The 14,140-nt window shown below is 41.4% G+C and overlaps 1 protein-coding gene across 1 annotated transcript in view; it reads left to right on the plus strand.

Annotated features, from left to right (window-relative positions):
* Positions 1 to 1,479: 1,479 nt before the first annotated feature.
* Positions 1,480 to 14,140, plus strand: part of kalrna (kalirin RhoGEF kinase a) — a 667,943-nt gene continuing 655,282 nt past the window's right edge. Inside the window, exon 1 of the mRNA XM_067987468.1 lies at positions 1,480 to 2,010. Within this exon, the coding sequence (XP_067843569.1) occupies positions 1,944 to 2,010 (67 nt within the window). The 5' untranslated portion in view covers positions 1,480 to 1,943. The remainder of the gene's footprint in view (positions 2,011 to 14,140) is intronic.

The raw sequence follows: 14,140 nt of genomic DNA on the forward strand, positions 1-14,140 counted from the left end.
TTGGCTTGGTCATAATTCAGCCACTAAAACATGGTAAACCAATATAATAATTTAGATCATAAGCAACCTATATCATGATCATTAATTTTCTATGAAGTGTGTAACCAATACCTGTAATCGTCTAGACTGCTCTTTTCTGGCGTTGAAATGATAGCTTATTAATAACACATAATTCAAGTATCACTGATTTCTCTGTTATGGGTCATTGCCTTTTTACTGCGCTACACCGTTTCTTAGCAACCCAGTGACGGCATAAATGATTTGCCTACGTTCTGCCCTTGCACTTGAGCGCGAGTGCGGTCATTGCAGCAGGTTCTGCTGCGCCTCACTCAAACTGCTTCTGCTGCACGGTGACGAAATGAAAACCTCTGACTTGATCATCGATAGCTTGAGGTTATTCACATCAAGCATTTTGATCAGTGACCTAACGTAATTTTTAACGTGAGAAAAATAAAAGGCACATGTTTTTAACCTACTGTTGTACTTGTTGAAAACAAATGGCCAAAAAAAAAACCCTGCCCTCGTTTCCCTGACAAATCTGTGCCGCGAGTCTATTGACCCCACACGAGGACTTGTCGTGTGGTTTCAGGGAGAAGCCGGAATCGAGAGGGACTCGCTCCATGTGATCGTTTTGTAGCTTCAATCATGGAATCGATTGCTGCTCGGGCTGATGTTGGGCAGATGGGCTGCGGTTACAGGGAGTGTTCGGGGACAACAGGTGGGGTTGTCTTTAGGGAATTAGCCTTATTTCAACTTCTCATTAACTGGCATCACAAAGACTAAACTCTTCACAGAGATTCGGCTTTCGTTTTGAACCAATTCTTCAATGTTGATGAAGAGTTATACCAGAAACGTAAATATATCTCTCCTCTTGATAGATACTGGCAGATCTTACTCTGTATTTCGAGCATTTTCTATTTTTCTTTGTAGAATTGAGTGTATCAACGAACACTTCGGAAACAAATAACCTTTGCAATCAGCCTGATATGTTCGATACAATATAATCCCAGTTATGACTTGCTGTATAGATTGTCTTATTGGGCAATTCAGAATCTTATAACAACGATTATCGTCACTTTTAAACCACATTATTTTTAAGCATGTACACCACCCCCACCTGCACTAAAATAACAACATTTAATTTGGATCACATTCTGGTCTGGATGCTTAAATCTTAATAGTTTATTTGTTATGCAATGAGAAATGAGAGCAGTCGGATGTGGTTCAGTGCACCAAGAAACGCTAGAAGGCGCAATGTGGCCACTCCTTGGCGCAACGCGAGATTGAAAGTGGCAGCGACAGTGGTCTGTGTTTTGGGAGATTTTCACCATTCCGCTCAGTGAGAGAACAGTTTGTGAAAGCAGGATCCCGCTCTCCCTTTGACTATCTTAGATCCAAGCTGTTTGTTGAGTGCCGCCCCCCCCCCCCATGGTCCTTGCCAATGCTAATTTTCTCCCAATTTCTTTCCCCCCCCCCTCACCAAAAACAAAAATGCACACAACCCGACGGCCGTGGTAACTGCCTCTCCCGGCCTCTGTCATTAGGATTATTTCCATCGAAGGCTTTACACCGGGGGTTACGTTGGAATAGGTTCCTCAGAAGGATTTCATTTCACTTTATTCGCCGTTGATGCACGGCCCGTTCGGAAGAAAGGTTATTTTAAGTTGTGGCCGGGCTCCGGTGGAGCGAGGAAGGAGCTGTCACTAGTGGGAATGCATTGAGCCGAGCCCATGTGTAGCCTATTGTTGTTGGTATTGTGATGTTGCTGCCGGAGAGAGGAGGGCGCCTTTGAACAATAGAGGACAAATGCAGAGGGTTTTAGTCGAGCACAGCCTTCCCCAAAACACCACTATCTAATAGCAGCTGCCACCCAGCACCGAATATGGAGCTTAGTCTGCAGTAGGAGTGGATGTAATTTTTTATATTTCTGCATCGAGTGAAAGATGAATTCCGCAGAAGGGACAGACGAATGCGTCAACGACGGTGACATCGCAGCATTTTTCAAGACAGGTAAGGGGGATATGATTGGGGGCAAAGAGCTTTGGGGCAAGTCGTCCATTGCACGGAGCAGCATCCCGAGTATTACTATCGCAATCCACGAGTTAAGTGTGGCGGCTGTCAGGCCGAATCGCCCACAGTATTCATGCATGTGTACATTGAACAATGAAACCGCTTCTGGAAATCTGATGTTTTAAAAGAAAATCTTGGGTGAAGTCTTTGACAACTGAGATGAAGATAACGAGCATCGCATCTTCGTCTCTGTCATTTAATAAAAATTGCAGTGATTGATAACATTTTGCCATTCTAAAAAGGAAAAGCAGTTCTGATGTCTTAGTGTAAAAACATTACTCAGTTGCCAGGCCAAGTCTGTGGAATCATTGAAAAGAACGCTCAATGGCGCTTTGTGCCTCCTAGGAAATCAAGATTACAACGTTTGAATTTTAACAAATTTAATGTCTTGATTGAATTTAATGATTTAAAATACAGAATTCTTAAAACACCTAATTTCGTGTAAGGGTTCGATGGATGCATTTAGTTGCATTTCAAACAATAAAACATATTTTGACTCTAGTTTAATAAATTCAAGTGTAACAGTTTTATTCAGACAAACTAAATAGCTTTATTGTTAATATATGCTGCACCATTTTTACTGTTCTCTGGAGCTGCCATCTAGCTGTATCTCAAATAACCAGTACAATTGGCTCTCTAAACACGCCAGCAGTGTGGCTTGTAAGATCTGCTGATGGAAACGTAGGATCCGCCTTCGCCACTCATTTTTAGACGTGCTATACTTGTTACAGGGTTACAATTTGTAATCATTAAAGACAATACTTAACTTTAGATTATACACTCATGGACCGAGGTGTTTTGTTTTGCTTTCATACAACAGTAATACTCGAAACTATAGTGATCTAACTATTGTTTCCTCACACAAAATGCTAATGTTGCACAATGCCTGTGCCGAAACATTACGGTAGGAGTTAACACATCTTTCTGTATAATAATAACACTGGAACTTGATTATTTTGGCATCACAATTATGGTTAATAATCATAACGTTAAAAAAGCCAGATTAATTGTTGAAATTATCTTCAGCTCTTTCCAAACATGCACGTCAATCCCAGGGAAAAAGTGACCATGGTGTCTTGGAGTGGAGGTGAGGGTTTTGTGGTAACTTTTCCCCTCAGATGTTTTAATAGTTTAAAAAAAATAAAATGGCACTTACCCACATTATGTAATAGATTTTTCTGCCTTTTTAAAAATAACAGCAATTCTAAATTTAGTGTCGTGCTTCAAGTCATAATTTCCTAACATTTTTCATGGTAGTCCAGGGTCAGGTGTGGCAATTGACAGATAGTGAGTCTGTTTTATTTTCATCTGTTCCGGTCAGTGGAGATGGATGCACAGCTGCTGCTTCCTAGCCTGCCAGAGGTTAAAAATAGCAGGTATGGTAGAGATGCTGGACTGGCCTTGTCACGTTCTATTATTTTAAAAATCTTATTAAGAATCATAAATTAAATAAGTTGAATGGTGGCTTGGTGCAACTATTTCAAGTTTGAAACTTCCTTTTAATCGATACTTGCCTTTGGAGCCCAAGATTCGTATCAACTTAGGCTATAAACTGACCTGCCAGTCCTGTTTGTGATCTTCTGCCACCTACAATGGTGACTAAAGCATTCATGTACTGAGAGCATTGTTAGCTTGATAACAAATGATTGGGTTTGTTACACTCCTAGTCAGAGATTGTTTAGTTATGGTTGGATATGAAACTGTACTGCATGAATGCTTCACGTTCAGCATTGAATGGATGAAAGACACTAGTTCCGCATGTAGATGAGATATACCTTTGTTTGAAACCATGATTCTGGCATTGAATACAAATTGAAACCATGTATCATTTCCTGGCCTGTCCTCTCTTACTTTGGCAATTTTGAGAAACATTAGTACCCCTATCTGTACACTGAAAATTGAGCACCTTTTTAAATATGCAGTGTAAAGTAGATACTGATTTTTTTTATTATTATGGGAATGTGTCCATTACTACATTTGGGAATTATGTTCAGATGTGTAGCATTGACAGAAGTTTGATTGACGAGTGAACTAATACTTTGCTTTAGTCAGCACATGCTCGTAGCCATACCTTTTATAAATGCTGTTAACAATTACAAGTAATTATCAATGCGTCTGTTGTCATATAGTAATTCTTTAACTTTGGGACATCTTTCATTGGCTTATTGGGCCAGAATTTGCTGTCAAAATAACGGTAAGGCTAATGGCGCTCGCCGTTATTTATGCGCAAATGCTACAGCAACTTAAGGCGAAGGGCCTGAAATTAAACACGGAAATCCGAAAATTGCTGTCCAAGATGTGCCGAACCGCTGCTAGCTTCGTGAAAACGACATCTTGCTGTCTGCCTCACCATTGAAATGTATTGAATGGTGTGAAGTTGCTGTATTTGCGCGGTAGATACGAACAAAACTCACCACAGAAATTTAAGTCTTGTCCATTTCCGTCTAAGCTCCATTTTAACGACATGATAAGTGCTAATTACTGTCAGCCAATCTCGTTGGCACTGAAAATTAACTGTTACAAGTATGGAGTCTCATTCCTTCAGGTTTTAAATGTTGTTGGAGATTTTAAAAATGTAAAATTTTAAATTTTTACTTTTTTTATTTTCCTTTCTGTCTCTTTTTTCTCTCTTAATCCAATCTTTCTTTCCCTCACTTTATTTCTCCTTCTGTACCTGATTTGACATTGAATTCACCCATTCTAATTTACACTTCCTTCTCAGTCCTTGTGCTGTTAATTTCACAATCCTTCAATCTATTTGGTTAAGGAGATACACAGTCACTTACCCTGTTTACTCAGGTCCCGGATGCCCTGTTTCCCTCGCCGCGACAATTTTTAAAATTTGTTCGTGGGATGTGGGCATCGCTGGCGAGGCCAGCATTTATTGCCCATCCCTATTTGCCCTTGAGAAGGTGGTGGTGAGCCGCCTTCTTGAACCGCTGCAGTCTGTGTGGTGAAGGTTTTCCCACAGTGCTGATAGGGAGGGAGTTCCAGGATTTTGACCCAGCGACGATGAAGGAATGATATATTTCCAAGTCAGGATGGTGTGTGACTTGGTGTTGTTCCCATGTGCCTGCTGCTCTTGTCCTTCTAGTTGGTAGAGGTCGTGGGTTTAGGAGATGCTGTCGAAGAAGCCTTGGCGACTTGCTGCAGTGCATCCTGTGGATGGTACACAGTGCAGCCACAGTGCGCCGGTGGCGAAGGGAGTGAATGTTTAGGGTGGTGGATGGGATGCCAATCAAGCGGACTGCTTTGACCTGGATGGTGTCGAGCTTCTTGAGTGTTGTTGGAACTGCACTCATCCAGGCAAGTGGAAAGTATTCCATCACACTCCTGACTTGTGCCTTGTAGATGGTGGAAAGGCTTTGGAGAGTCAGGAGGTGAGTCACTCGCCGCAGAATACCCAGCCTCTGACCTGCTCTTGTAGCCACAGTATTTATATGGCTGGTCCAGTAAGTTTCTGGTCAATGGTGACCCCCAGGATGTTGATGGTGGGGATTCAGCGATGGTAATGCCGTTGAATGTCAAGGGGAGGTGGTTAGATTCTCTCTTGTTGGAGATGGTCATTGCCTGGCACTTGTCTGGCGTGAATGTTACTTGCCACTTATCAGCCCAAGCCTGGATGTTGTCCAGGTCTTGCTGTATGCGGGCACGGACTGCTTCATTATCTGAGGGGTTGCGAATGGAACTGAACACTGTGCAATCATCAGCGAACATCCCCATTTCTAACCTTATGATGGAGGGAAGGTCATTGATGAAGCAGCTGAAGATGGTTGGGCCTAGGACACTGCCCTGAGGAACTCCTGCAGCAATGTCCTGGGGCTGAGAAGATTGACCTCCAACAACCACTACCATCTTCCTTTGTGCTAGGTTTGACTCCAGCCACTGGAGAGTTTTCCCCCTGATTCCCATTGACTTCAATTTTACTAGGGCTCCTTGGTGCCACACTCAGTCAAATGCTGCCTTGATGTCAAGGGCAGTCACTCTCACCTCACCTCTGGAATTCAGCTCTTTCGTCCATGTTTGGACCAAGGCTGTAATGAGGTCTGGAGCCGAGTGGTTCTGGCGGAATCCAAACTGAGCATCAGTGAGCAGGTTACTGGTGAGTAAGTGCTGCTTGATAGCGCTGTCGACGACACCTTCCATTGAGAATCCCTACGTGGTCAGTTTTCGGTAAAATATTAAAATGTCTATGTGGCAAAGAAGCAGAATGCAAAATGATTAGAAAGGGTTAATTAGTTAGTAACTGAGATTGGTACAGGTGGCCTGGCCTCCTGCTGGGCCATATGTTTGCGTAGTCAGCAGGTTTGCATGGTCTTAGCAATGTAGAGTCTTTGATGTGATTCAAGGACTGGTCTGAATGTCTCCATGTTTATGGCAGATCAATATAGGTAACGAGCTTAGCCAAAGTTGAAAGACATTCCAGGTTGGGAGATAAAGAACAGAAGGAACAGGGAAGAACATTCCAAGTTGGAAGGTGAGGAAGTATCCCCTTTGATGTCTAACAGCAGCATGATCAGCACATGGACGATTTATGATTGGCCGGAAATAATGTAACCTCGCATGGCAACCTATGCCCGGCTTATGATTGGTGTTGACCCTCGTTAAGTATGTTCCAACCCTATTGATTTGTATAAAAACGTGTGGATTTCTGTATGTTTCTTGTTCTTGCTCTGCCAGCATAGAGGGACTCTATCAGGAGTCCAAATCAATGCTGCAGACTAAGAACCCTGCTATTAAAGATGTGTTGAACTTTAAAATGTATTCAACTTCAGTTATTACTGAACCAGACTGAGGGGAAAGAATCCGGATCGTCACCATCACTTTGCTGATGATTGAGAGTAGACTGATGGGGCGGTAATTGACCGGATTGGATTTGTCCTTTTGTGAACAGGACATACCTGGGCAATTATCAGCTCACACTTCCAGCAACTTGCCACATAAAAAATTTAAAAACCCAAAAGGTCAAGAGCAAATCTAACTAATGGCAGACACCGTTAAATGCTATGCCACAGCAAATTATGGCCCATAATTAATCTTTTAATGTTTGTAATATGCACTGAATTAATTTTGTTTTGCTGAAGAATTTTCATGATGTAGCATTCAAAATTAACCAGAGCAATCAAAGTTTAAAGAAAAGAAAAACAATTATATTTTTTTTGTGCTTCCATCAATAATATATTAAATATCTTGTGTATAGCACATACGTCCTCTAAGCATCATATTTACTTCCTGACATACTTTAGCCATGATATTTAACACGTTACACTCCTGTGTATCCTCTGACTCACTATGAGCAACACCATGGGACATGTGCTCATAATACATTAAAAGTCTTGCATATAGAGCACACTTCCTGTAAGCGTCACTTTCCGTGACACTTACTTCCTGTTGTACTTTGTTCGAGACATGCCTATTGTTAGAAAACAGCATATTCTCTGATTTACTGAGGCACATCAAAGGAGAGATGCTAGTTATATATTAAAAGCCTTGTATCAGTGGCATTTCCTGTAATGTAACACTTCCTGTAACTCCCACTTTTGTCTGTCACAGTCAGAAGTATGTCATGGTGTATGTCAAACTATTTGAATCACACTGTTTCCAAGATGCTATTGTTATTGTGCTTAATTTTCACTTCAATCAATTTGCATGCAGTATTGATTCTGTCTTGCTAGCTGAACTTCCAAGCTGGGTGGTGCTATGATCATCTCTAACTTTAACTCCCAGAATTTCCTGCAATTTAATTTTCCTATCCATTGGGGCTGCCCCTTCTCTGTTCCCTTCACAGCACATTGCCACTCTGCCAGCTGCCTTGTTCAATTTGGGGGCATGAGGCTACGTCTTTTGCCATCACTCAATGCTGATTTCATGCCACTGCCTCTACTGCTTCCCTCCCTGTTGAATTTTTTTTGGACTGTTAGCTCTACTTGTTGCTGTTCGATGCTGATTTTGGGGTTTGGACTGTAGCCTGCCCATGATCCATGTTCCTGCCCTCTGCTATCCACTGTTGACTTTTTGGAGCTGAGGCCACAAACACCTCCCCTCATTTGCAGCTTGGGCCTGTAGTCACTTGCTTTGGCAACACATTGCCTCAAGCAACCAACCTACGTTCCCACCACTTTTGTCTGCCTCGAACTACTCCTCCCATGTCGTGAGCCCCATTTTAGTGATCACCCCACTTTCCGTATAATTTCTACCATTTAATTATCCTCTACTATTTCATTATTTTACATTTTTGCTTTGTTTTTAACTAACATTTACTTTATTTCCAACAACCCTCCAATGTACTACCGAATAATTATTGAAGCTTAATCAAACTCAATGACTTCCTCTGTTCTTGGATTTGAACTAATTGGAATCAGATATTCACCAGTTTGACACTTGCTGATGAATAGCTGGGCTACATTGGATGTCTTGGAGATTGGGTATCATTTTTAACAAATAAATTAACTTTGGTGCGTTGGGTGCTTGTGTGAGGGCGGCATATGCTCCCTCTATACCAAAGGCATTATTATTATTATTATTTAATTTATAACACCATCATCAATTGAGAGATCAGTGATCAGCTTCAAGGCCCCACATTGAATCGGTGGGGGTGCTTGTGAGTGATGTGGAATAGTTTTCTCTCCTTTCATCAGGAAAAGCAATCAGCCCGGTAGTGTCGCAGATATTTCTGGCTTAGTTTCAGAACTCACTTATCGGAATCCACTGTAGTTTGAATATGTTGTGGTGCTATTGAAGTATACTACATATGATACATTTAAAATTACATTTTACTTTTTTATTTAACCCAACAATAACTTGGCAGTGTGCTCTTAATTAATCAGCCACCTTGGCCATTGCCATCAGTACAACTTGAAGAAAACAAAGGGAAACAATTTTAAATATGCCACTTTAAGATCAACGTTGAATTCAGTCCTGAACTGTCCACATTTATTAGTGAAACTCTAGTTGTCAGGGGAATAAGATTGTGTTGGGATGGGGGTGGGGGTTCCGGGGGAAAGAGGGATGACAAGACCATTGTGATGATTCATTCCATGTTAGTGCCAATCCTGCTAAAAAAAATGATAGTGCCTTTCATGACCTCAGGAAGTACCAAAGCACTTTACAACCATTGAAGTACTTTTGAAGTGTAGTCACTGTTGTGATGTAGAAAACACATCAGTCAATGTATGCACAGAAAGGTCCCACAAATAGCAATGTGATGATGACCAGATGGTCTGTTTTAGTGATATTGGTTGAGGGATAAATATTGGGCAGGACACCGGGGAGAATGCCACTGCTGGTCTTTGATATAATGCCATGGGATCTTTTATGTCCACCCGAGCGGGCAGATGAGGGCCTCGGCTTAGCGTCTCATCCGAAAGGTAGCACCTCCGACAGTGCAGCAATCCCTCAGTATTGCACTAGAGTCAGCCTAGATTTTGTGCTCAAGTCTCTGGAGTGGGGCTTGAAGAAGAGCAAGGTAACCTGGCCAATATTGGCTTGAACGCACAACTGTCTGACTCTACTGAGGATAGTATTAGATTAAAAGAAGAGGCCTATAATGTTGCCAAGAAGAGTAGTAAACCTGAAGATTGGGAGAGTTTTAGAAACCAGCAAAGTACCACCAAAAAATTGATAAAAAGAGAGAACATAGAACATGAAAGTAAACTAGCAAGAAATATAAAAACGGATTAGGACCATAGAAAGAACCATAGAAAAGATACAGCACAGAAGGGGGCCATTCGGCCCATTGTGTCCACGTCGGCTCAAAGAACAACCAGGTACCATCCACAGGATGCAGTGTAGCAACTCGCCAAGGGTTCTTCAACAGCACCTCCCAAACCCGCGACCTCTACCACCTAGAAGGACAAGAGCAGCAGGTACATGGGAACAACATCACCTGCACGTTCCCCTCCAAGTCACACACCATCCCGACTTGGAAATATATCGCCGTTCCTTCATCGTCGCTGGGTCAAAATCCTGGAACTCCCTTCCTTACAGCACTGTGGGAGAACCTTCACCACACAGACCGCAGCAGTTCAAGAAGGCGGCTCACCACCACCTTCTCAAGGGCAATTAGGGATGGGCAATAAATGCCGGCCTCGCCAGCGACGCCCACATCCCATGAACGAATTTTAAAAAATAAGGGCTCATGGAGTTGGGGTAACATATTAGCATGGATAGAGGATTGGTTAATGGACAGAAAACAGAGAGTAGGGATAAACGGATCATTTTCAGGCTGGCAGGCTGTAACTAGTGTGATGCTGCAAGGATCAGTGCTTGGGCCTCAGCTATTTACAATCTATATTAATGGCTTAGATGAAGGGACCGAGTGTAATGTATCCAAGTTTGCTGGTGGGAAAGTAAGCTGTGAGAAGGACACAAAGAGTCTGCAAAGGGATATAGACAGGTTAAGTGAGTGGGCAAGAAGGTGGCAGATGGAGTATAATGTGGGGAAAAGTGAGGTTATTCACTTTGGTAGGAAGAATAGAAAAACAGAATATATTTTAAATGTTGAGAAACTATTAAATGTTGGTGTTCAGAGAGACTTGGGTGTCCTCGTACAAGAAACACAAAAAGTTAGCATGCAGGTACAGCAAGCAATTAGGAAAGCAAATGGAAATGTTGGCCTTTATTGCAAGGAGGTTGGAGTAAAAAGTAAGAAAGTCTTACTACAATTGTACAGGACTTTGTTGAGACCTCACCTGGGGTACTGTGTACAGTTTTGGTCTCCTTATCTAAGGAAGGATATACTTGCCTTGGAGGCGGTGCAGCGAAGGTTCACTGGATTAATTCCTTGGATGAGAGGGTTGTCCTATGAGGCGAGTTTGAGTCGAATGGGCCAATACTCTCTCGAGTTTAGGAGAATGAGAGGTGATCTGATTGAAACATATAAGATTATGAGGGGGCTTGACAGGGTAGGTGCTGAGAGGTTGTTTCCAATGGCTGGAGAGTCTAGAACTAGGGGGCATAGCAACAGGATAAGGGGTCGGCCATTTAAGACTGAGATGAGGAGGAATTTCTTCATTCAGAGGGTTGTGAATCTTTGAAATTTTCTACCCCAGATGGCTGTGGATGCTGAGTCATTGAATATATTCAAGGCTGAGATGGACAGATTTCTGGACTCTAGGGGAATCAAGGGATATGGGGATCGTGCAGGAAAGTGGAATTGAGGTCAAAGATCAGCCATGATCTGATTGAATGGTGGAGCAGGCTCAAGGGGCCATGTGGCCTACTCCTGCTCCTATTTCTTATGTTCTTATATTCTTATGATTCAGAGGCGAGAGTGCTACCATTGAACCATTCTGTTCAGCTACTCTACAACATCAGGAATATCAATATTATTCCTTGTGCAGCCAGTATAGCAAATATAAGAAAGGAATGCGCTTATTGAATTAATTATGCATAAGACCTCTGTAGGAAATTATTAGCAAAGGCATACTTTATTACACAAATATACTGACTTACAAAGTGGTAAGACATGACTTTTTTGCTATAATCATGCTATACATCATGAGTTCCTGATCTCAGCTACTCGGGAGGCAACATTTACAAAAGGCAATTTCCTTAGTGAAAGGAATGACAACCCACAGCGCTTTTATTTACTTTCTAGCAGGTAGTTTAAGAGTGTCTGCGACTAGGTTATCTACCATGACTTCAGTGAAGAAATGGGTGGCATAGGAAAACTAGAGTAAAATAACTTTCAAAAAGTTTCCGTGTAATGCCTTTAAAGATGCCTTTACACCTAACTTCTTTTGTACTTCTCAAACTATGTAGCATGTTGTATAGAAAATATTTAATTTAGAGTTCAGTTCTTTAAGCTGTGTGACCTTTAAGGATTGCTGGTACAGTTTGAATCCTTTACAGAATTAGATGGAAAGCACTTTCAAATTCAAATTTAAATTTAAGTTTAATTTGGGCTGGATCCGAATCCAATTACTTCTGATTTTTGAAAGTAAATTTTATTTCTGTGAATAAATAAGTCTGTTTGATTTGTGTTCTCTGAAGTTTCGTGTGTATTGCAAAAAAGCAAACAAGGTTAATAACCTACTAACATGTAGCTGGATACTGGAAATTATTGATCACCCATTGTTGTTTTTTTTAATTCATTCATGGGATGTGGGCGTCGCTGGCAAGGCCAGCATTTATTGCCCATCCCTAATTGCCCTTGAGAAGGTGGTGGTGAGCTGCCTTCTTGAACTGCTGCAGTCCGTGTGGTGAAGGTTCTCCCACAGTGCTGTTGGGAAGGGAGTTCCAGGATTTTGACCCAGCGACGATGAAGGAACGGCGATATATTTCCAATTTGTTTATTGTGTTTACAGTGAAACCTGCCTATTATTATACCATTCAAATTGTATGTTTGATATAAGTTCTTATTTATATCTAAATTTGTTGATCTCATATGGTGTTGCTCACAGCCAAAAAATAATTTTATCTCTCTCACTCATTATCTTTGTGCTTGTCTTCCACTTTTTTTGTCTTACTCTTCTCATTTTCTACCTTGTGTCTCTCTATAGCTCTCATAGACTTTTTATCTTTGTCAGCTATGTATTTCTGTTTGTCTTCAATTCTTCTCACTCTTTCTCTGAACCCCCATGTCTTCTCCATCTTCTGTACATCTTTTAGTCACTGTGCAACTCAAACACTGGTATATTTGTCTCTTTCTACATTATCTTTCTCTCTTTTTTCTGTATGTTTTCATCTCATTTTCTCTCCCTTTCTCTTTTATGTATTGTGTGTGTTTTTGTGTGTGTTTATTTATATACATTTCTTTCTGTGTATGTGCCTATCTCTTTTTCTGTAAGTCTTTCACCCCTCTTTTCCTCTCACCACCTTCCCATTCCCTTGTTGCAGTCATGGAACTGAACTCGGGCGTTTGATCTTCTAATAGTCACTGAAGTAATCTTGTCTCTCCCTGAGTATGAAAAAAAGAGTAGGAGGCTGCAGCCTGAGACATGGAGTGGAAGCAGGAGATGCCAGGGCCTGATCTTGAATAACTCTACTCTGGGCTGGATGAACCTTCAACCACTTTCATGCTGGATTTACAGCCAGTGGCCCTGGGCAATATTAGGACATCCAAGAGTTGTTACAAGATGTGCCAGTGACTGAGGCTGAAAGGAAGCAGTGGTCTGGGGCCTGTGCAGGAAGATAACGGGCATTCCAGCTGGAAGCATTAGGGGAAGAAATGGAAAGAGAACGGGGTTGAGGTCCAGGGCTTGGTGGCTACACAATATTGATCCTGAGGGGAGTGGAAACCATGTTATCAGTAATATATTAATGATCACCTGGTTTCCAAAAAATCAGCAGATTTCTAGAAACATGCAATTACAATTGTTTTTATATTTTAAAAAACATATGATACCACTGTGCATCAGTATAGAATTTAAGATAACGAAAGTGCAAGGGTAAAAAAAAACATTTGTAGTTTCGGCTATGATTTCTAAAAACAGAAGTATATTGCAGGATTTTTGAATTGTAAAATGTGTGCATATTCTAGGACTAATCTTTTGTTTTTAAATTGTGGCCCACTACCCAGTGACTAATAAAGCTTATTGTCCTTTATTTTTTGTTTTCAGGCACATTAGAAAACTACAGATAACCTGTAAAACCAAATAAACGCACCTGTTTCTTCAATCATATCTAGTTCTGGATGAGCCCATGATTAGCCTCAGTAACCCAATAAATACATTAACAGATGAAAACACTCCATTTTCACTGATGCTTTAATCCCTATTTTGATCAACTAGATGCCTGAAACATGCAACAACCATCATTGTGCTTAGTAGTTTCCAAACCAAGCTATGAGAATTCCACAAAGTTTCTGTTTGCCCAATTTGGAATGAATACTCTTAGGGACACTCTCCACTTACCTGAGTCTACAGATACAAGTTAGGGATAGATAGGCAAGAGCCTAGCTAAGGGACCCCCCAGTATATATAGTAATACTCCTGGAGTTTAATCAGCTAAAACCATGCAGCTTACAAGCACAACGCATGGATAAACTTCCAGTTGTGTCTCTAGCCAGGATCATTCTGCCTATTAGGCAACTGGCTTCCAGAGTTGAGTAGGTAGATTCCCAGTCCCC

This window comes from Heptranchias perlo, chromosome 7 (assembly GCF_035084215.1).
Source record: "Heptranchias perlo isolate sHepPer1 chromosome 7, sHepPer1.hap1, whole genome shotgun sequence".
Lineage (NCBI taxonomy): Eukaryota > Metazoa > Chordata > Chondrichthyes > Hexanchiformes > Hexanchidae > Heptranchias > Heptranchias perlo.